The sequence below is a fragment of the Fundulus heteroclitus genome, chromosome 22 (genome assembly GCF_011125445.2).
Source record: "Fundulus heteroclitus isolate FHET01 chromosome 22, MU-UCD_Fhet_4.1, whole genome shotgun sequence".
In the NCBI taxonomy this organism is placed as follows: Eukaryota; Metazoa; Chordata; class Actinopteri; order Cyprinodontiformes; family Fundulidae; genus Fundulus; species Fundulus heteroclitus.
Window position 1 is genome coordinate 32,456,967 of NC_046382.1, and position 24,281 is coordinate 32,481,247.

A 24,281-nucleotide genomic window follows, 5' to 3' on the forward strand; every position below is an offset into this window, starting at 1 on the left:
CCTTTTGTTCTGAATTGATTCCAAGTGTTTTTGTTCACGTTATGCTTTTACTTTAAAAGAACTGACTGAAGAAACTTTGACCTTTGAGACAATTAAGGAAGGGCCAGTTTTGAGTTTTGCGCCACGCCTTTTTCCCTGTACTGATTTCTGCTGTTGTTAAGTTTACAGACCCTACAGTGAACATAAGCACCAAATAAAAGATGGATTTATGTTAAAAGCTGCTGTCTCTGTGATTATATGTGCCGAGTCAGCAGAAGTCTCCCTGTACTTGTGCATCTGTGTTCAAGGAGCAAGTTGTTTGAACACATCATCATGTCCGAACTGAATCTTAAGGTACAGCGTTTACCCGGAGCTTCAGTGAATCCGTCGCCCCTGGCAGACGTCGTCTTTCGCCTCCACAATAAGGGAGATATGCATCTGTTGACTATAGTCTAATTTCCTGTGCACCATGCCTCGCTCGCTGCTGCCAGATTGTGGGAACAGATTTTTTGAAATTGTGCACAGATTGCACTTTTGGATTCTGCGGTTTGAGCGAATGGCACGCGTGCCAGAATAATACACTGTATGACTTCGCCACATTGTTATTGTTTGAAAAGAACCTGTTCTTGGAAAGTCGTCTTGGTTCCAGGTTTTTTTTTTTTTTTTTTTTCCCGTCGGGGACTGAAGGTGACTGGGGAACTGGATATCTTGGCTGTTGCACAACATTGCTGGCACTGGCCAAGACACGACAAGAAACACTCAAGTTTCAACCTCATAGTTACAGCTGTAAGAGGAATCTTACATATAGGGTTTTACTTTAACATGAATAAAAATGATTTTGCGTTTTAGAAGTAAAGGTAATATATCTTATTCTAAGTAGCTCTATGGGCGATCATGTGTGTAAAAACACAAAATTAGCCGAAATACATTTGGTGATCACTTTTCTTTAGTATTTGGCCTCACAATTTTTAAACTGCATGCCTCGGCTCAATTTTTATGTGATTAATACAACCTGATTTGGATCAATTTTAAATGAAACAGATAAATTGGCATAAACCAACATATTAGGAACTCCATTTTATATAAGCTAAATATAATTTAATTTTTATACATAAAATTACCAATAAAGACTCACTAATAATGTTAATTCATTGAACAGAAAAGATTCACATCAATCCTTAAATGAGCTAGCAAGGACAATCAACACTAGATTGTCACACTTTCCAGCAGAACCTAAACGTAACGTGTGCATTTCCAGTATCTGAGCTTGGGGCCACAGGATTTGTGCCCCACGGCTGTCTACTGAGAGCGTGTTGGGCATTCGCACTGCCATATCTGACATTCATCGTTTAAACAAATGTTGGTGGGCTGGCCCTAATATCAAGACGACATTAAAGTATTTAGTTACTGAGCTGGTTAGTATTCTGGCAGACTTATAGATATATAGACACAAATGTTTCTTACAGAATTTTATTAGTAAGGGAAACCATGCAATGACGTTGGTGAATGGGACGATAAAGTCCCGTCTTCCTATAAATACAGCAGGTACCATATCGTACCAGCCTCAGTTATAAAGCACTTTAAAACAACTCCAGCTGAAACAAAGTGCTGCACAACACGCATCAAAAGCTAAAAATATAACATGACAAAAAAAAAAAAAAGATTGAATATGAATAAAGCCGATCTAAAACAAACAAGATCAAACTGAGTCAAGTTTTAAAAGCAGGCAGTGAGTGGGGCCTCCCTGATGTGCGTGTAGGTAATTCTGCAGTAAACTGTATTAAAGTCCAATATGACCACACCATGATTCAATTCAGTTAAAAATAATTAATCTCAGAGGGAAATTAAATGCTGGTGTAACTCATAGGGGTTTGAGTCTAAATCCAGCTTCAGAAACTAACATTAAACTCGATATTCCAGTCTGAACAACCAGACTTTCTGACAAAGTTGCTCCAGGTTGATGTTTCATCATTGAAGCAACTTAGTTGTGGTTTCTTCCTGACTTGGCCTCCGTCCCACCTCTGGCTTGTGAAACATTTAGTGCTGCACAGTGCACTGCAGTTTATTGTGCATCCCTGCGCAGGATGCTGTTCTCCAGCGGGAACAGTTGGCCAGAGATGATGATGGGAAGAAGGATGGAGATGAACTCCAGGCCAATCCTGGAGGGGAAGACCTGTCAGGACCCCTCTGTGGGCCACGAACTGAAGATGACATAAAAAAACATTTAAAATGTTTGGCTCATTTTATTTTAATATATATACAGGACTGTCTCAGAAAATTAGAATATTGTGATAAAGTTCTTTATTTTCTGTAATGCAATTAAAAAACATGAAATGTCACACATTCTGGATTCATTACAAATCAACTGAAATATCGCAAGCCTTTTATTGTTTTAATATTGCTGATTATGGCGTACAGCTGAAGAAAACTCAAAAATCCTATCTCAAAATATTAGAATATTTCCTAAGACCAAGTAAAAAAAAAATAATAACAGCAAAACAAAATCAAACATTTGAAAATGTCCATTAATGCACTCAGTACTTGGTTGGGAATGCTTTTGCACAGATTACTGCATCAATGCGGCGTGGCATGGAGGCAATCAGCCTGTGGCATTGCTGAGGTGTTATGGATGCCCAGGATGCTTCAATAGCGGCCTTTAGCTCATTTGCATTGTTGGCTCTGGTGTCTTTCAGCTTCTTCTTCACAATACCCCACAAATTCTCTATGGGGTTCAGGTCAGGGGAATTGGCAGGCCAATCAAGGACAGTAATGCCATGGTCAGTACACCAGTTACTGTGAGAATCTTATGTCGTCTCTTAACCACTACCATACTTGTGATTTAGTTTACTGAACCAAGCTGAGTGTTTTTCAAGGCTCAGGAAACCCTGCAGTGTTTCGAGTTAATTAGACGATTCAGGTGATTAGTTGAATAGCCTACTAGTATACTTTTTCACGATATTCTAATATTTTGAGATAGGATATTTGGGTTTCTTAAGCTGTAAGCCATAATCAGCGATATTAAAACAATAAAAGGCTTGCGATATTTCAGTTGATTTGTAATGAATCCAGAATGTATGACATTTCATGTTTTTTAATTGCATTACAGAAAATAAAGAACTTTATCACAATATTCTAATTTTCTGAGACAGTCCTGTATATATATAAAAAACAGCATAGAATCTTGAAAATGCATTAGTTGCTGATGCGGTCTACCTCTCATTAGTCGTGTGTTTGTCAGCAGTAGTTGGGATCACTGATTGTCCCTGTTGTGGTTCAGCAGGTAAGAGGCTGTGATTGTTTCTTCGGGGAGAACATGTTATCTGGCTGGAAACAAACAGGAAGTCCGCCAGTGCGTTTTTAGTTGGATGCGTTAAAGCCGCTGACACTCGTCCTTCGCGCTGCGGTCCCGGCCGGCCCACTCCGCGCCGAGATAACACGGGCTAATCTGTAACCAGCTCCCACGGAACCGCCCGCATTCCTCGGGTGGCCCTGATGTCTCGGCTCCACCTGCAGCCCTCTCTCCTTACCGTCCCACTGCATCCACGCACTGCCTCCTCCTCCTCCTCTTCCTCTTCCTCCTCCTCGCTTGCCGATCACCAGAGACATCCACGATGAGCGCGAGAAAGGACGGCGGCCCGATGGAGCTCGGCGAAAGCATCAGGAACCCGGGCTTTAAGGAGGCGGGCGACGGCGGCTCCGCGTCCAGCGTCTCCGGCTCGGAGAGGCGCCGCTCCTCGGCGGTGAAGCTGGACGCGGACGCGCAGGAGTACACGCAGGTCAAGCCGTACGCCGGGATGCCCAAGGAGGTGCTGCTGCTGCACTCCTCCAAGGCTCGGTACCGGGTGCCCAGGGAGATCCTGTTCTGGCTGATAGTGTGCTGCACCCTGGCGCTGGTGGCGGTCACCATCACCATCATCGCCATGTCCCCGCCGTGCCTGCGCTGGTGGCAGATCAGCCCCGTCTACCAGGTGTATCCGCGCTCCTTCAGGGACTCCGACGGCGACGGAGTGGGAGACCTGAAAGGTAGGACAGCAGAGCGCGGAGACGTGTTTCCACGCCGGGTTAAACTGAGCAAGTGTATAATTGGGAAGTGGAAGGAAGAAGAAAGACATGGTTTAGGCGCTAGTCTTTGAAAATGAGACACCCTGACTCTGATCTAGTGACAACCAGACCAAAACCAAAAACTTTTTTCATGGCCTACCTGCAAATTGTGCACCAAGTTGTGTGCTCTGTGTGTGGTTGACCGCTGCCCCTGCACGTCAGCCTGGACACAAGGTCCCCATGTTGACACACGGCGGTGGCAGCGGCATGCTGTGGGAATGGCTTCCTGCAGCAGGGACAGATGGAGGGAGCTAAGTACAAGGTGATCCTGGAGGGAAAACCTGTTTTAGAGGTTCACCTCACAGCGGGACGGCAGCCCCAAACATTCAGCCTGAGCCAGAGCGGTTTGGATCAAAGCACAACGCGGCCGTTGTGCTTTGAAGTCAAAACCTTCAGAAGGTTTTGACTTCTCAGTATCAACAGATCGGTTTTATTTTATGAAATTATTACTTCAAGATTACAATCTGATTGATTTCAGACTAAAATGTTGTGCTTATCTGTTTTATAACTAAAATGAGAGTGCCGTCTTATTATAAATCTAAGTAAAATCTTATTTATTTATTTATTTAAATAAATCTGTATATTACGCTATTGTACATATCTGTAAAAGTCTATTTATAGTAATATCCACTTGTATATTATATTCGGTACATATCCAGCTGTAAATGTAGTTCACAATACTAGTTATCTATATATTATATTCATAGGACAAATCTATCAGTAAAATTCTGTTTATAATAGTATTCATCTCTATATTTATTAAGTTAAAACCCATGTCCTGTACTTATGGAACCATTGTTTATCCTGGACTTGCTGCTATTGCACTTCTGGTTAGACCTAAACTGCATTTCGTTGCCTTGTACCTGTACCTGTGTAATGACAGTAAAATTGAATCTAATCTAATCTAATCTAATCTAAAAAGGGACAGTACATATTAATGAACATGTATATCACATTTAAATATGCCAGATTGTCGCCATTGGCTAATTTCCATCTGTAGTACCTGGACAGGTTGATGTTAACATTACATTTTAAATAAAAGGAACATAAGACACATACATTACAAACAGGTCAGACAGAAACAGGGTCACTCACAACAGCAAACTACACACAGGATAGACTCAGGACGACGACAGACAGGAACAATTACACATTAATATACCCAGAAGAGTAGTTTAGCATTTTCTTGAACTTTGCACTAGCCCTAAAGTACGAGATGTGTCGATCTGAGTTCTTCTAAAATATGCTCACAAGTTTGAGTTGACCTTAAGCGTTCCTTAAGATACTTATTGAATGTTGGAAAAGTCAAAGCGTCTCTTACAAAAGTTGGCAGACTATTCCATTGCACACAGCCCTTGTATGAAAGAATATTTTGACCAAATGCAGTTTTTCTCACAGGTACCTCACAATCTCCTCTACTCATGGCTTAGTGGTCCGTAATGCTGTTGTCCTATATTTTAGGTTGTCCTTCAGCGATGGTGGAGCCAGCATATGTAAGCTTTTATCGATAAGACAGGCATTTCGAAATTTTGTAAAGTTTTGAAAGCTTAATGAATTACATATTGGCAAAATATTACAATGGTGATAAATACGTTTTTTTAATGCAAAATGTTCTATGTTTTTTTTTGTATAGCCCCTCTATTGGCTTTGGGATTGTAACACCTATCAGAGATCAGCTAGTTATACTATAGCTTACATGGGAAAAGATCATACAGTGCTAAAACATCATGGCAGCTTTGTTCGTCAGTGATCCCCTTATTTAAATATGAGTCAGTGCTGTTGTAAGAATTTGTGCTATTTGATCAGATGATTTTGCACTTTTAAAGACCACAGCATCGTCAGCATACAACTGTACATCCACACCCCTACAAATCCAATGGTAGATCATTAATACAGAAAATATAGAAAATATAATGGGTCCCAGGACTGATCCTTGGGGCACCCCTAGAGGACAGTTTGCAAGGGATGATGTCAGTCCATTTACCACAGTAGCTTGTTTTTGGTTAGACAAGTATGAGGTCATCCATTTAATGGCCTGGTCAGAAAAATTAAAAGACAATGTTCGTCAATCATTCACTTCAATCAACATTAAATCAATGTTTTATCTGATAAGGCCAGGTCAGAAAATCAGTGAACATAGTTATTACAAAGTCTTCAGGTATTTATGCAAAATTACATCAAGAGGAATTCAATGACCGACAAAGACGCGTACACCGTGTGATCTGAGCTCCTCTGTGACTGCTGACCTTCGCCTCGTCGTGTCTGTCCACGCAGGAATCAAGGAGAAGCTGGATCACTTCCTGGACCTGAACATCAAGGCGGTGTGGATCAGCCCCTTCTACCGCTCTCCGATGAAAGACTTCGGCTACGACGTGGAGGATTTCAGGGACATCGACCCGCTCTTTGGAAACATGAAGGACTTTGAGGAACTCTTGGCTGAAATGCACAACAAGGGTGCGTTAGGTGCAGAGATGTGGAAGATGAACTATCTGGTTCAGTGTTAGCGCGGTGACAGGTTGTGGCTATATAATGGAGTGTGTCGTCCCCCCCTCCGCTAGGTTTGAGGCTGATTATGGACTTCATTCCCAATCACACCAGTGACCGCCACCGCTGGTTCAACCTGAGTCGGACTAGAGATCCTCACTACGAGGATTATTACGTCTGGACGGACTGCGATCCAGCTTCACCGAAGCCTAATAACTGGGTATGTGCCGCCGTTTTAGATGTGCCGACCTGTAAAAACCCATTTTTATCTTTCAGCGTTGACGTCGGTCTTCTCCTGTCATGCAGGTCAGTATCTTCGGGAACTCATCGTGGACTTATGATGAAGTCAGAGGCCAGTGCTACCTGCACCAGTTCCTCAAAGAGCAGCCGGACCTGAACCTAAGGAACCCGGATGTCGTTCAAGAGATCAAAGTAAGATCACTGCGGCTCCTACCTTACCTTAGGGGGTTTCTAGGAAAACTACCAGCACCTCACACATTAGAAATCGTATCTGTTTTGTTCTCCTAACTGTTATTGAGGTTTTCTAATCTATCTGCAATCCAAAGCAGCCATGTAAAATGCATTTATTAAGTAATTCTTAGGTATTTTTTTTGCATTACTGCTTAACCATACCATAGTTTAATGAAGGTAAATAAGTGTAACATCCATATCTAGAGGTCAGTACAGCCTAGTTTTACATATTATTACAAAATGGGAACTTTTATTCCTTCCTTGTAGGATCTTATTATTTTCTGGCTGGAGAAGGGGGTGGACGGGTTCCGGATGGATGCAGTGAAGCACATGCTGGAGGCAGCCCATCTGAGAGACGAGCCACAGGTGGATCCAGACTTGCCACCGGTGAGAGATCCCTCTGGGGGGGTTCAGAAGCCTTCACACTCTTTGGACCTCTTAGCATTTGATCGCACCACAAACCACAATGGGCTTCTTTGGGATTTGGCGTGACAGACCAACACACAAGGTGTATGAATGTGAAGTGGAGGGGCGACGGTTTTTCTGGGATCTGATTGGGTGATGCGTTTGTAGTTATCCTACTGAGTGAGGATGTCACAGTAAAGGAGCCCGAAAACAAAGGCTCGGCACACTTTTTTGAATTTTCATTTTCCACTTTTCGATTGTTACTTTGTTACGGTTTTCTTTCTCTTAAAAGGTAATATTTTTGTGAGAACTCTTACAAAAAAGTGCAGCCTGAGCATCTTTTAAAGTTATACTTTGATATCGGTTTCACACGTAAGGAAATGCTAAATCTTTTTAGCACATCACCATCAAACCATCTCGCGACCCCCCCCCCCCCCCCCCCTCCCAGGGGGCCCCGACCCCCACTTTGGGAGCCCCTGCTCTATGACATAAAATCCAATAATAAATAATACGCTGAAATGTGTTCTTTTAGCGTGACACAAGTGCAAGCAGTGCGATCCCTTTTCCCAGACGCTGTACAATCAGAGCTCACACGAAGTCTGATCGACTGGAGCCGATGAAAAGGTAGCCTCCTTCTCCTCCCCGCGTTGATGTTCTCACAGATCCGCAGCTTTTTGCCCGGCGCGTTAAATTTTAATTGCCACTGTAACTTCCACCGCTCAAAGTTCAGCTCAGTTAACAATCCCCGCTTTAACCTTCGGTTACATAATCCTGATTGTGTTTCATTGACTCGTAAGTGGCATGTCAGAGTCCAGATTAGAATAATGAGATGCATGAAAGCAGCGGCGTGGGCAGAAACACCTCCAGCCGACTGAAGCTGGTGGAACAAAGCGCGGCGGCTGAGTGGGATGTTTCTCGCTGTACATGGTGTGCCGTTTATTATTTATCTCTGGCTTAAATGTCAGGTTCATCCTGTGCTTTTCTTAAGGAAACACTGTAATTGCAATTCAAAGACTTAATGACACACTCTGACTTAAGTAAAGAAAACCTTGCGGAGGCAGTATTTTTTTTTCTTCCAAGAGAAAAGATTAGCAGAACAGAAGCATATTTTAGGGGATTAGCGAGTCACTGGGATTTACTGCCCACTGTGGACTCATGCTATAATACTGGCACTGACTCAGACTTATTCTTTACTCTGAGGGGTACTCATACATCATACTTACCAACTTTACATCTTTAGACTTTGCCCAAGTGATATATAAAAAAAATTATTTTATGGCCTGTTATAAAATCCAAAACACTGCAATAAAGTTATTTATCTGTATCTTTTTATAACAGCGTGTGTTCTGTTGTTCTGGCTGATAATGAAGGTTAAAAATACCACCATCTGTGTGAGTCGGTGGATGGCAGAGTGGCTCATTTGTTTGGAGATGACGTGAGCTGAGTGGTCTGAGGTTAGCCGCGCAAGAGGGAGGCGTCAGCTGTTAGTCACCGGCTCTTAAAGGGACATTTCGGAGTGAAGTCAGTTGACTCAGTCCTCACAGATCTTGGTAGTGCCTGATATCAAAGACGTTCTCTATGAACAAGAAGTCTTATTTGGATGTATTTCTCTTTCATACAACTCGTTTAAAAAAGAGGTTTAATTGTAAAGCTGGAGCAAAACACTCGCCGTGGGTACCTTTAGTAGCCAGGTTTCTCTCTTGGAGTCTTAGCTTTATGTATTTGGTTTCTATTGCATTCCAGCTACCTAACCTGAAACTGACCCCCGTGATTTGGACCGATAGAGGGGCCTTTCTAGAGACCAGCTCTCCCTAATTTCCAGTAATTGGACAGAAAACAGCAACCAAGAAACCCCGAGAAAAACCTGGAATCCCACAACACCTCTCATCAGCCCTTTCTGCAGATAGAAAACTTTATCAATGCCAACCCGTTTAAAGATCGCCTCAAACATATTTGCATTTCAGGAATTAGTAACTACAGAATGGGACCTGTACCACGACTACACCACCAGTCAGGTGGGCTTGCACGACATGCTGAGGGAGTTCAGGGCCGAGATGGACACCTACAGCCGAGAGCCTGGCAGATACAGGTAGGCAGACCTGCAGACTACCATGTTGGAAGTCATTTTCCAAATAAGTCATTGTGCTTGAAGTCATGCATTGAAGTACAAACACATTTTGAAAACTCACTATAGGATTAAGGGCGGTTTATTTCAGTGATTTACTCATTTAGATTCATTACATACAGAGTGAAAAGTGATTACTGCTGTTCATTTCAGTGATAATGCCTTAAAGATATTTAAAAATCCCCCCCAAAAATAAGTTTCTGATCCTTCCATGTGAACAGTTAACATGATTTTTAATACAGAGCATGTGCTCTACTGAAACGTATGTCCATTACAAAGGATGTTCGGTCGAGGTCCACTTTGCATGAATCACTGCATCACTGATTGTTGTCATCTTCTTCTTCTTCCTCGGAGGGTTTGCTTGCCAGTCAAGTCCAGAGATGCATTTATGGTTTAGTCAGGTATTGGTAGCTTTGGCAGTGGGGGCAGGAGTCAGAATCTGCTGGCCACTAAAATTAGGATCTCTTTGAAGCCGAGAATCGGAGGGAAGCACAAAGTTCTCTAAAATGTCCTGGTAGACAGCTGCTCTGACTTTGGACGCGATAAAAACACGGTGGACCAACACCGGCCGCTCCTCAAACCTTCTTGTTATTAAGAAGGAGGTCCAGAAGGCAACTTCCTTCTGGACGTCCAGCAACTTGGATTCTGAGCTTCTCCACTCTTCCTCATGACTCTAGAACCTAGATATCCAAATGAAATGTAAAATTTACTTTCATCTGAAAAAATGACGTTGTGAAACAGCCACCTTTTTTCTCCTAAGCCCAAACAAGACCCTCCTGCTGTTTTCTCTGGTTCAGGAGTGGCACCCAAAAAAGCAGACCGCTGTAGTCCAAGTCCTGGATATGTCTGAATATTAGGACTCTTGAAACATTTTTACTTCCCAGGCTTGTGAACCTTTCTCCTTCAACACAACTTTCCCTTAATATGCTTTGACGCAGGTCTGTGGAGGGTGTCTCTGACTGTCTGCTGGGAAGCCTACATGTCAGCGCTCTTCCCAATGATTGCGTTGGTCATAACATAATTTGTATTCATAAATTTTTTTTCCTTCAGTGGTTTTATGTAATGTTCTTATTTTCTAAGAAACACAATTTTGCTTTTCCATTGGCTGCAAGCCACAATACACTGAAATACATTACTCTGTGTGAATGAATCTTTACAGGATTTTCACCTTTTAAATTACTGAAATAAATGAACTTCTGGACAATATCTTAACGCTGGATGTGTTTGTACAACTAACACATTTCCCTGATGGATGCATCTTATTTAAAACTGTTAAGCTGGATTTTAAAATCATTATGGATTGCTGTAGAGCTACCTTTACATCATAAATTATGCTTGACATACAGGCAATGTACTGTGGGTGGGAAATAAACATATTTTCTGCTAAATTAAACTAGTAGCATATGTGCTTCATGATTTCCACTTTTGTACTGTCATCACAACCTGTATACCCATTGTTCTGCAGGTTCATGGTGACCGAATCCTACGATTATGAGGAGGTGGAGAAGACCATGATGTACTATGGGACTCCACTGGTAAAAGAAAGCGACTTCCCCTTTAACTTTTACCTGCTGGACCTGCCTCACAACACCAGCGGCTGGTGGGCTAAACATCTGGTCGACCTCTGGATGTCCAACATGCCAAGAGGACAATGGCCCAACTGGGTGGTAAATATTTACGTTTTTTTCCCCTGCAAAGTTCTTCCAAAGTAAAAAAAAAAAAGAAAAAAAAAAGAAATGTATAGTTATACCTTTTCAAGTATGTTGCAATAAGTCTTCATTCAACATCGTAAACAAAGATAATTTGAGATTTTCCTCTGATAAGCAGGAAGAGCCATGTTTATGGTACTAAGATGATCTAGCTTTTATAATCATGAACAGCAAGGTCATTTTCATCACCGCGGTTGCTTCAGATAAGGTTTATATTTGCATGATATTCCGTGGGCTACAAAGGTTGCAAGACTTGTCGGTGATAATAGTTTTCTGCAGTATTACCAATAAGATCAATGCGCTGAGAAATCAGCTGACCAGAATCAAATCATTTTCATGTTGATCGTCTATGACCAGGAACCTGCTGAACGGAAATTAAGACATTTTCCAAAATCTTTTTCCTATTAGGAAGCGGTGAATGGGCTGAGGGTGTAAAGTATATAGGGCTTTTCTCGTCATACCTGCCACTCAAAGTGCTTTGCACCCAGTCACGCTTATGAACGTGCACACATTCATAGACTGACAAACTCATCAACTTGAGGTAAATTACCTTGCTTAATGGCACACCAACATGTGGTAGTGGACGAAGCTGGAACGGAACCTACCACTTTTCAAGTGCAGGACACGTGCCCTACATGTTGAGGAACGGTTGCCCACCATGGGTAGGGTGACACCCCCCCGGTTAACAAAATAAGACACGTCCCTGGTGTTCATTAGAGAAATCTGGTCACCTTAACCATGGCTAAATGCTACGAGGTCATGCTGGAAATGCTCTTCAGTGTGAGCGCTGTTAGCGAGTCTCTACGTTCGCTGTGTTCAAAAGCAATGACGTGCTTAAAAACAAAGTCAGAATAAATACAGAGATGTAGGAAGATATTTAAGTTCTTCAGCAGATAACAGGAAGGCTCAACAGAGTTCTACAAAGTTGCTGTTTTAAGTAAAGTTGGTAGTGCTAACCACGCTAATCGCTAATTTAAGACACTTAACGGTCTAAAATGTCAAATCTGTAATGGTGTTGCTTTTGTTGAAATAACTAATCAAATCTCACGAAAGCAAGGAAGCAATACATTTATAAAATACTTTTCTTATATTAAAGAAAAGTCCGATTCAGCTGGAGTTGGCATCAGCAGGTCAAATCTTCACAAACTCGAGATCAGTGCATCTCTATGGTTTTGGTCCACGATGTTCCTCGGGTTTCTCTGCTGGCACTTTTTAACTTGAGATTGTTCTCTCCTAACAAAAACCCATCAGTTCAAATCCTCTTTGGTCCATCTAACTGGGCCTCATTCATCTCTCCATTGTCATCAGGTGGGCAACCACGACAGGTCTAGAATCGGTTCCAGCGCTGGTCGGATCTACGTCCGTGCCATCAACCTGATGCTGCTGACCCTCCCCGGCACACCCACAACCTACTATGGCGAGGAGATCGGCATGGAGAACATTAATATCACACAAAGTGAAGTACAGGACCCCGCTGGGAAATACAACGTGGTCAGTAGAGTCCATACCCTGAAGAAACGCTTTAAACAAATCTGTACAAAAATGAGTTTAATTGATGGCATTACCAAACAAGAGGAAAATAGCAGTTTATGCAGAGAATGTTTCATTGTTTGTTATTGGAGATAAAAAGGCATCGCTTTATTGTGTACGAGGCCAGCTGGAGGCTAATTATTGCTATTCTTTGACCCCAGAGTCTCAGTCGGGACCCTGAGCGGTCTCCGATGCAGTGGAACGACGAGATGAACGCAGGCTTCAACAGCATCACCAACATCACCTGGTTACCTGTGCATCCTGATTATGAAAAGGTCAACGTGGAGGTACGCGACTCATTTATCAGCAACTATGAGATCTGATAAAAGCCGTTTGTTGTGTAGACTCATGGTCCCCCCCCCTCCATTCATTCCTGTCAGGCCCAGATGCAAGATGAAGGCTCCGTGCTCTCTCAGTACCGCTTCCTGAACGCCCTGCGGCAGTCGGAGCTCCCGTTTCTGCGTGGATGGTTCTGTTACGTCCTCGCTGATACCGACGTCTTCTCTTACCTGAGGGAGCTCGATGGACACAAAGAAGCTTACCTAGTGGTGATTAACTTTGGCAAAGCATCTACCATCACAGATCTCTCGGCCATCCAGGAGCTGCCCGAGCAGCTCAGCGTGCTGATGAGCACGAACCCAGCCAACGACGGGAAGGTGTTTCAGAAATCCCGCGTCCAGACGGAACCGGGAGAAGGTCTGGTCATTCGCTACTCGACCTATACTCGGTTTCATCCCAACCACCCTGCAGAATGCTATGTCTCTGAGAAGGCCTGCTATTTGGAGACCATTGGCATTCTTTATAAATGCTGAAGCAAACAGCAGCCTGTGTGTTCTCCTAAATTAATTTACAGAGATTGTCCTTTGGTGTTTCAGTCCAGAGGGGATAATGCAACACAATAAAGCCACGATTTTACATGAATCAGCTGGATGTGTCTTCTTCTTTTTCACACGCAGAGTGAAAGATTTGACCATCACAGTGCTGTAAATCTAGATCTTCATTCCTGACTGCCTCCTGGCAGCTGAGCTATCGGTTCCTCTTGCGTGGAGGCGGCGGAGGGTCCAGGCCAAGCTCGGCGTACAGGAACGCCACCTTAAGAGCCTCCTGCATGGGCAGAACATACAGGAGAGACTGAAAGCATCAGCTCGGATCCTTCCGTTCGGTTGCTAAACTCTGATGTTTTTGTGAAATTAACGTGGAGAAAAGGTTTGTCCACATTTCCCCAACACAGTCCCCCTGAGCTGTGACTAAACCAGGCAGCTATAACCGCTCTCCATCCCAGTGACTTAGTATGACGCTAACTGAACTCCAACACATTAGTGTGGTAAATAAAACAAAGTTCCATGATAATGAACCAGTTTTACCGAACTAACATTCAGGCTTCGCTTTTTTTTTAAAGCTTTTCAACATAATACAATAACTGCAGTTTTGCACAGTTGGTTAGTTGAAATATAAAAGCAAACACATAAAATGTTCCCTTTTAAAAACTCCCTTAAATGGTGCAGAGCAGATCAGTATTTACCTAAACTCATCATTTAAGTTGTTCCTTTCCAGGGTAGGACGATAATACAACTTCGATGGTCTTTTAAAAAAACAAATTTGGTAAAAAAAAAGTTTGAATTTAATGTGGATTTTCAATGTTTGGAGGAGTCAAAGCTTTCATACGTAACGTCGCTGCATTAACTTATCAAACATGGTGGTGGCAGCATCATTCTGAGGGTCTGCTCTGCTGCAAGTGGTGCTGATGGATTCCACAATGTGAATGGACTATTGATCCACAACGCACATCAGAGCTGGTTTTAGAGTAGATAACGCCGGCTTACATTGGGTTTTTGGAAAGCCTCCAGTCTCAACCAAATTGAAAAGTTAACAAATTGAAATGAAACTTTGGCCAAAAGTTGGGTGAGTGCCAGGAAATCAACCAGCTTGGATAAACATTTCCATTTCTGCACAGAAGAGTGATCTTACATCCAGACTGACCTATCCCAGGAGCTTGTTTCCAGACATTAAAAGGTGTTTTTTTCTCACAAACTTGTCAAGGGACATTTAACATTATTAGTCAAGGTGTTTTTTTTTGGAGCTTCTAGGTAAAATTTTGACCCTGTGTTCATTAAAAAGAAATATTTATACAATCAAATCCTGAGTCCTGTTTTAAAATCCAATGAAGTTGTACAATCTGACCGGCCCAAAAAAACAAACAAATCGATCCCAATCCATCATAAAAGCCCGAAACGAGTACAGCATTCACGCAGATTATGGCTGTATGTAAACTTCTGACCGGCCCTCTGCCTAATCTCCCCGGTTCTCCCTCTGACTCAGGAGAGTGCGGCTCACCTCCTCCAGCGTCTGCACAAGATCTTCTGGTCCGGCATGACTGCCTCCAGGCTGGACATTCAGAACTATGTTTGACGCTGGTTTGCTATCTGAGGGAAAGAGACAAACAAAAAAAAACACGGGCTAAATACATACAGAAAGACCTGCTTTTTATAAATCATCTTTATCTCACCGTGTACCCATTATCTCTAGTTCTAACTGTCCACTCCATATTATCCACCTTCCTCCTTTCTGCGGTACGGACTGATTCACAAGTGCAGGCTTGACCTTGACAGCTCCCAGTCTGTGGAGTCTAATCTCTTGCTCTGATACACTATCTCTTTACCATGCTAATGGGCCTTCCCACCCGTCTATGCCATCAGCACTTTATCAAAGACTCGGGAGAACAGAGACAGATTAGGGAGACATCTCCCCGCATACGCAGGCATAGAAGCTGCCTGGTGTGTGTGTGTGTGTGTGTGTATGTGTGTGTGTGTGTGTGTGAACAACCGGGGTGAGAGATGGCGGAGGAGGGAGATAATATGTGCATTTGAAGCTGGAAGAGGCGAGGTAGTGAGAGAGAGAGGGGGGGGGGGTGTACATAAGGAGTACCACCAACGTGTTGAAGGAAGATTATAATTGAGAGGGAGAAAGAGCCTGTCTGGGGAAAATGAGAGCAATTAGCTGACACATGCACAGGCTTTACCACAAGGTGACCAATGCTGCGCTGTGCAGAGACATCCCCCAGACACCCATACATCTATTACCGTTCCCTCTACTGACCTTCGCATTGACACGACTATTGGGGGATGACCTGCGGCCATAAAACCTCTGTTGAAGCAGAAATAACTCCTGAAAGAATGCGGAAAAGTCCCCGTGGAATTCAAAATGCGCCCAGGATAACGGCCTCATCCAAAACAGACGCGTTTGAACCGCTTTTTTTTTCCACGTGAAATGGAGAGATCCTCTGGAGAACGCGCAGGACGCATGGAGGTAACATCCAAATGGCCGCAGACAAAACGAGCGTCGCTCACCTTACGTGTCAGTAGCCACTGCCTTATTGGTTATTGAAAACGGGTACAATGGTGTCTGCACATAAACACCTGCATTTGGGTCCCTGCTGAGGTGGCTATGAAGGGCTGTCTTTACAAATGTGGCGTACTGGAGGACGCCTTCCAGAGGAACCCTGGGATCTCCACTGTAAGCAGTCAGCAGCATAGATGGGTAGAGCTGTTTCACACATAAACAATAATCATACAAATACCACAATTTATCAAAATAATCTTCAAGGTTTTATTTTTTGTTAAAAACAATAAAAAGCTAATTTTAAAAGTGACTAAACTTAAGGCATGAGATCGTCTTTACCTGATATTGCAGATTACTTTCCATTTTTTGCCCAGATGTTTTTGAGTTGAACAACAAGCTGACGCTAAGTGAATCCTACATGGATTTTTTTTTTTTTTTTGCTGTATTGCACCATTATGTAAGAAAAGAAATCACACAGGGCTTAGCACTACAAAGGAGCAGGCGGTTTCTACAGCAACGTGTCCGTACCTGAGGAGTAACGTTATGAAGGGGGCAGTATGAAGCGATGATCTGCCTGTGATTCAGGTCTCCCACTGGGTCCCCCCATTCATCTCTGTCCTCCAGAGTCAGAGGCAGGTTGGCTTTCTGCATAGTTCCCAACACATCAAGGAAAGGAGCCTGTGCACACAGTTAGGGACGCTTTAAGACCTGCAGTGCAGGGCAATATGGACTTTATCACCATATTTGATGACATTTATTGACACAACGAGAAAAAGGACTATAAAAAACCATTTAGTAAAGGCTGGTTCCCAGGCAGGATTTTAAAATAGCCGGCTGATTCTCAAAGTCTGAGAGCCAGCACACGTAACAATAAACAATCCTATAAAACACGTTTGCTCATACAGTGTGGTGATTGGTCAGAGGACGAGCTCAGCACACCTCACACAAACACATTTCACTTAAGATCATTCAGATGTCAGACGGGAAATCTGAATTTCTTCTGAATCCTCTTAAGATCAAACGTGAGTTCAGAGTAAATAAACATGGACGACCAGGAGGAATAATGACCATAGTTTGTGGACTCACTTTAACAGAGAAAAAAGTTGTAGGTTAAAGAAGCGGGGACAACGTGACCAGAGGTCTCTAAGCCTCCTGCACTATGAAATGGAGGAGAGTTTTTCTTTCTCTGCGTTTCCCCCACCTCGCTTTCTGATTGGCCACACGTCACATTCAACAGGCTGCCACACATGCTAGGATATCGGGCCAAGACAATCTAACATGTTGAACATCCCCGATTTGAGGTCGGATCGATTCCGACGTTCCACCGAGCGGACCAGATCACTTAACACACCACACACGGCAGGATATTCTCTAAAGATTATCTTAAGAGACAACGATAATCGGCGCCTCTCTGAGGGGGAAAATCGCGGCGAAAATGGGGCTAAAAACCTGCTGTGTGAACCAGCCTTTACTGTACGGCTGTGCATGACACAGGAATCAACAGTTACATAAAGAAGTGGGATTTTATCACTAAACATTTTTATTTTTCAAATGCACTCATTGGAACAACCAGTGGAGAAAACAGTAACAGTAACAATCCCAACAATACAGACAGTTTTAGCGGTTTTCATCATTAACAGGAATTTAATGTTGCCATGAGTCCATATTCTTATCATGATGACAAATTTTTATGTTTTAACTTTTAAATTAATGGGAAATTTAGTACAGCATTGTGGTCTTTATAAAATGGAACTTTATATAGACCACAACTAAATAATTTAAGCACGACATGTCCCCTTTAAATCAAATCTAACTCATGAATGATAACTATTTTATTTCTCAACATCCCAAAGATAAAGGATCTCACACAGATTTAAATCAATGTAAAAAGTACTTTATTTTTCAGAATTTCAGATTCTTATCCATTACATAGCTAATAGAATATGGAATACATTTTTTTCTATATTTCCTTAGAAATATTTATTTTTCTAAACCAAATTCACTTACATCTGTGTATGAGGCGACTCAGACTGAGTAAGATTTGCATAATTAAGTCACATTAATATTCACGCCAAAACGAGTGCAAATAATAATGTGACTTAGAAAGTTTGAAATCTTAATGTGGATGAAACTCGGCTGATTTATCCGTTCTCTCCTACGGCCCAGTTAGTCAGAACCTGTGAGATGAACTTTATTGTCCCAAAAGGAAATTTGTCTTGGGTACAGACTCTGGCTGCTACATAGTCCAAATTATGTGTCACAATGCATTCACACATAAAAACATTACTATAGAAATTCCATTATAAGAAAATAAATAAATACATAAAGAAGCATGTTACATTCACAATAAAAAAAGAAAAAAAGAAAAGAAAATGTATAAAAACCCTTCTTAAAAACATCTGGTATAAGATGCCACCGTTTAAGGTCTCACCTGCAGGGTTACGGCCCGCACCGTGTTCGGGTTTGCGTTGCACAGCGCCGCCACTGGCACAGCTCCAGCGCTGCAGGCTGTAAGGGCGGTGAGCGAGGGCCGGGAGACTCCCACAGAGAAGAGCTTATGGAGACAGGCATGGAGGTCCTCCACTCCCCTCTGCTTCCCCTCCACTCGGCCTCGTCGGTGCCAAGAGAGGCCAAGCTCCCCTCCACCTCTACGCAGAGAAAAAAAAAAAAAAACACAGCCAATTCATAAAACGCCCTTCATAGCTGCAACAAATTTACCTGATTTTTCTCAAGGATATTCATGTTCAGAGGGTTTTGACAGTAAAAGGGTTTTGATGACTTTGACAGTAAAATAGATGAATCTGGTGTTACTTTCTGGCAGCCACCACCTTATACTGCATAAACAGATCCCCAACAGCTCAGCACAGCAGGAAAGTGGAAAATTGCCCGATTTGAACACAGACCTCGAGAAGGGAGAAGGGAAACCTGTAGCCAGGATAAATGCCCCTTGACATTTATGATTAAAGTACTTTTTTTTGTAACATTTAGCAAGCAGGCTGCAAATAATCTGGAAAAACTGAGGCAAGTTCTTATTTTCCTTTTGATCTCAGGAGGGGTGATGCACTACCTGATGTGACAGTAGGCCAGCGCCCAGCCTTGCTCTAGCAGAAAGCGTTTCACCGGGCAGAACTCCATATCCAGGTCTCTACCGTAAGCTCCATAAACATGGACCAGCAAAGGCACCTGGTTCAGACGCTCCACCGGTACGGCATGGAACAGCGTCACTGGCACCAAGGCGCCATCCTGAGGAAAAAACGCAGGAGCAATGGTTGTTTTACCTGGAGGTACCTGGTTACCTTGTGACCTGAGCTGATCTTTGCACACTAGCTGGGTACTGCATCAACACCTCTCAGCTGGGCGGTCTTACTTGGCTGCGGGCCTTCAAGCGTGTGGTGATATGCTTGTCTTGGCTCTTTGCGCGGGTCTGATTTCCTGCGGCTGATAATACGAGTCCTTTCCCAGGATCCAGAGCGTACGGCGCTGGTGGGTGGACCGGGGACGATAACAGGAACTCCAACACGTCTCCCTGCTCTGCCAAGCCTGGTTTCTTGGTTTCAATAGCACAAGCCCAGGGGGGGAGCTAGGGAATGAATGCAGAGATACAACAGTACAAATGCAAAACAAAAAAAATATATATATTGAAGGAATATAAAAAATATAGGAACAACAGATAAAGAGCCTAAAGAGATATGTTTTTCTCCAATGAACCCTATTTATCCCACTGACCTGAATAATGTACGTCTCCTTTGGGTCGCTCAGTGACATCACGCTGAAAGCGAGCTTATTGGCCGCCGTGGTTGTAACCAACACGCAGTAATCTCCAACTACGTCCATGTCTTTGATAACAGAGTCAGGGCTAGGGGCGAACAGCGACACCCAGGAGGCCATTGATGGCTCAGAGACGGGACACTGCACCACCTAGGAGGAGAAAAAGAGTCCTCCTTTTATTCTTTGTTGTTTTTTCAAACAAAAACTAGAATAATAGATAGCTATGTGACTCTGTGTTGCTTAAAGTAATTTACTACTTTATAAAAAAATAAAATAAATCAAAGCTAGTTGCCTTATCGAAGCTGATAATATTCAATGCCTTGGAAATATTCACACCCATTATCCACATTTTGTCACCTTACAACCAAACCCTTCAACGTGTTACAGGGAATTTTGTGTGATAAACCAACAAACACCACATAACTGAGAGGTGGAAGAAAAATTATATGTGGTTTTAAGAATCATTTACAAATAAAAATCAAAAAAAAAAAAAAAGTAACACTCATTTGTAACCAACCCCCTTTAATCTGAATCCCCTGAATAAAATCCAGTTACCTTCAGTCAATCAACGACCGGAGTCCTTACAGACTCTAGAAATCTAATTGAGTAGGTTTCTAGTCTTGTAAATGGTGGTTTGGAACCCTGTATTACTTCTGTAATGGACAATTTTTATCTTAATGGACGAGTGGCAAGAAGAAAGCTAGTGTTAAAAGACAGCTATGAAACCTCCTGTGTGCCACAAGCCATGTTGGGACACCGTGAATATGTGGTAGAAAAAAGGAAGGATGTCCCGTAGTCACATGAGAACATTTAAGTTCAGGAGAAAAACACAAGGTATTTTGCAGCTTTAACTCAAGAGAGAAAAACTACATAAAACTTGTGGCTGTAATTGCAGTGAAAATGCATTTTTATAAAGTATTGACTTTGGCAGAGTTACAGTAGCAGGATCCAGTCTTTTAGATTTTTAAATATAAAAAAAAATGTTACATCATTTTCCTTCCACCTCTACTATTATGCCCTGAAGGTTTTGGACATCACATCACAAATAAGTTCATGGGATAATCACATTATTATTTTACATTCACGCGTATTACTGAAAATCTCCTATTATTTCTACTAAATTCTCAACAATGTTTTGACCCTCTACCTGATATTCTCCTGCTGGCCCCGTATTAGCCAGTATAATAAGCCGTCCTCTCCAGTGCTCCACATGGTACAGCAGGTCCAGCTGGCGAGGCTGAATCACAAAAGGCTCTAAATGGGATTTGCTCACATCGATCAGCATCACCTGTGAACTCGTTCTACTGTTGCCGTTGATGGTGAGTATCTGCCGGTCTCTGGACAGGGCGACCTCCACAAACACGCTGAGGGAGGACGGTGGCGTTTATATCGCTTAGTTTTAATTTGCTAGAATAAAGCAGGTTTGCCTGACGCAGCGAGCACTTACTCAGGCTGAGCTTCCTCGTATACAGACGATATTTTGCTGCCGCCGTGCGAGGTGAGGTCCAGGCGAAAGGCGGAGCTGGATCGCAGGCCTTCCAGCGTTGTGTAAAACAGGACATCGTCCGTTGCCCACTCTTAAAAGACATAAACGAACACATGAGTCGAGTTTAAAAGTAATAACATGCTTTTACTAACTTTAGGCCTTCAGCATATAAATGATCGGGTCCATCCCCTGTTTTAATATTACGTAGATCCAGTGTTAAGTATACAAAACCACATCTTACAGATCCCTCCATTTTATTATACATTCAAAAAAGATTGCAAGACAAAAAGGCCAAAAATGAATCAAAAGCACAAAATCCATTTTAAAAGAGACAGACTTTCTTTTTCTCTTTTACTATCACTGTGTCCTTTCAGGTGTTTTTGGTTCAGTTCTGCTTTCTTTAACACAGCTGAATTATTCAGATAGGAAATTCTTTAATTGTCCCATTGTGGGACAATAATATTTACCAACTATATTAATACGAATATTTACCAAAACTGAAGACGCCCTCAAGTTCAAGAAGGACGTTGTGAGGGGGGGAAAGGGGAACATTTCTCTCTCCAAGTCTCACAACAACACACCTCGATTAACAAAGAAGGAATAAAGATGAATTAAATGGCAGAGCCAACATTTTCAAAGACGCAGCATCTGTTAAAGTTACCTCAGCTCTTCATTGGGACTACGCTTTAGTGTGGCGGCCAGATGCTTTTCTTGTGGCGACAGACGTATTCTCTGAATTGTCCACTGAAACCTCTCACCACTCTCGGCTCTCGTCTTCCCTTCCCCCCTTGACACATGCTCCAGATTTACCACCTGTTCAGGCTCCCGTACACCTAAAAATACAAAACGGAGACAAAGAAATGGGTATATTTAGGTGGTTATTTCAATGAAACCAGTGGCAATGACAGTATTTGCTCATGGCTTAATACCTCTTTTATCCGTTCTGTAGATGCCATCGTCTTTAATGAAGTATACATGGTGACGTCCGCACACCTGAGACAGGACAAATCACAGTAGGTTGTCAAACTAAAGTGGAGTTATAACAATTTATCTGGGTAATGACAACCAGATGAAGCAATGAATGCAAACCCCGCTGATGCACACGCACTCCCCTAAGTGCAACTTAGAGAATCTAATTTAGCTAACATGAACCATTTTTGGACTTTCCAGTACCTGGAAAGAACATGCAAACGCCATGCAGACGGTCCTGGTTTCAAACCAGAACCGCCTCACTGTGAGGGAACAGTGCTAACAACTGTGTCGTTTGGGCAGGTTGGCAGGACTGATTTGATCAAATCCTAGTTTAAATCCACGATCAACTGAGCTCACACAGTTCACCATGTCCACCATAACAGCATTTAATTTCCCTTATTCAACCAGATGAAAAGCCCATTGAGAGCAAGATGTAATTTGCAAGGGGGAGCTGGGCAGAAAGTCTGCAGCACACAACAAATTACACAAGTCAAACGCAAATATATATATATATATATATATATATATATATATATATATATATATATATATATATATATATATGTAGATGGGTGTACCACCAAACAAGCCGTGTTGTCTTACCACTGAGTAATCAGGTATACTGTGGAACCTGTGATACGTCGCCTTTAGTCTCCTTATGAAATACTTCTTTAAGTGCTGGTACCTGGTGACTTCCGAGCCCAGGTGATCCGATGAAGCTTCCTGATTTCAAAAAGCAAAAACACAACAAAACAGAAACATCACAAAAACACAAACAAACAAAAAAGTAACTGACCAATGGCAGAGAGACATTACCCCGATACCAACTAATTAAATCTTCCTCCCCGCATGAAATATATAAAAGACACACGTGGACCTAAAGATCTAGTAAAAATATCCTTTATGTTAATTGGTGTTAATAAAAAATGCACAACATAAATGCCTTTAAGAAATATGTATTTCTGTGAAACAACGTGAATGTGATCGCTCCTTAAAATGCAGTATGCTGAAATCACACATTTCTACTCTCTCACACTGCAAAGAACCCTAAACCCTTGGATTTTATTACATTTCTATAACAGCAAAACCTCTCTGTCTTAATTGGCGTTTTGTGGGACCGACAAAACACTAAGCAGACTGTTATAAACATAAAATCCGACAAAAAAAAAAGGCATTTTATTCAGGCCCTATAAAGCAATAATTTGTTGAACCAACACCTGCAAGTGTTTCAGAGTGTGTGTCTCTCCTGAGAATGACCTGTCATCTTTTCTCCTTTGCCTAACAGCTGAAGCTCAGTCAGACTGGATGGAGAGAGTCTGTTAACATCCATGCCTTTGCCACAGACGTACAGCAGGTCTGGACAGGGTTATTTGACCACACGGACCTGCTTTGATCCGAACCATTCAGCCGCAGCTTTTGGCTGTTTGTGTCGGGTCGTTGCAACCAGAGGGGCAGCGATCTGAATAATGAATGACTCCAAACATAATGGAGCCGTCGGTAACTTTACACCCAGCCAACGGTGAACACCACCAGCAGCAGCGTCTCTAAAAGTTCCCCCTAACCCTCTTACCGAAGCGCACCGACGCTGGACGGACAGAGGCGGTCCTGTTTCCCGTTTGGAAAGCGTACGCCTCCAGAAGCGGACCCGAGAAGCACCGAGGAGACGAGCCGCGGAGCCCAGCAGAGAGCTCAGCACGACCATGCCCGACACCGGGCCGTTAATTAGCCATTGTAGCACGGTTAGTTAGCTAGCTGTTGCAACCAGAGTGCTGCACGAGGTTAAATTAATTTTAGACACTCGTTTAAAGCGCTAATAGTGACAACTGTGATCTAAATTAACACTTGTTATAAGTTAGCGACAGTGCGCCGCCGGTGCAGCGCTCGGAACTAGCCTGGTGACGCAGCCACAGAT

The 24,281-nt window shown here is 42.7% G+C and overlaps 2 protein-coding genes and 1 long non-coding RNA gene across 4 annotated transcripts; 1 reads left to right on the forward strand and 2 right to left on the reverse strand.

The window, feature by feature from the left end:
- Nucleotides 1-1,435: 1,435 nt before the first annotated feature.
- LOC118557175 lies at nt 1,436-3,277 on the reverse strand. Its single transcript, XR_004927677.1, has 2 exons — nt 3,193-3,277; nt 1,436-2,180 (listed from the first exon to the last, which is right to left on the reverse strand). It is a non-coding gene; the product is annotated as an uncharacterized LOC118557175 (long non-coding RNA).
- Nucleotides 3,278-3,379: 102 nt separating this feature from the next.
- LOC105927958 (neutral and basic amino acid transport protein rBAT) lies at nt 3,380-13,725 on the forward strand. The gene is made up of 10 exons (XM_012864985.3): nt 3,380-4,002; nt 6,355-6,534; nt 6,639-6,784; nt 6,871-6,996; nt 7,303-7,422; nt 9,405-9,529; nt 11,031-11,232; nt 12,583-12,765; nt 12,966-13,091; nt 13,185-13,725. The coding sequence occupies exons 1-10, from the start codon at nt 3,591-3,593 to the stop codon at nt 13,614-13,616; spliced, it is 2,052 nt and encodes a 683-aa protein (XP_012720439.2). The 5' UTR covers nt 3,380-3,590; the 3' UTR covers nt 13,617-13,725.
- prepl (prolyl endopeptidase like) lies at nt 12,806-24,262 on the reverse strand. Of its 2 annotated transcripts, none has more exons than XM_021317756.2 (15): nt 23,940-24,262; nt 22,973-23,092; nt 22,327-22,390; nt 22,059-22,230; nt 21,890-21,978; nt 21,359-21,488; nt 21,200-21,275; nt 19,870-20,061; nt 19,511-19,723; nt 19,211-19,386; nt 18,575-18,791; nt 16,672-16,821; nt 16,221-16,347; nt 15,139-15,227; nt 12,806-13,908 (listed from the first exon to the last, which is right to left on the reverse strand). In XM_021317756.2, exons 1-15 carry the CDS (start codon nt 24,069-24,071, stop codon nt 13,831-13,833), a joined length of 2,025 nt encoding a protein of 674 aa, XP_021173431.2. In that variant the 5' UTR covers nt 24,072-24,262; the 3' UTR covers nt 12,806-13,830. The 2 variants fall into 2 exon arrangements, with proteins under 2 accessions (XP_021173431.2, XP_012720438.2); XM_012864984.3 differs by having other exon boundaries at nt 21,059-21,275.
- Between the last annotated feature and the right edge of the window lie 19 nt (nt 24,263-24,281).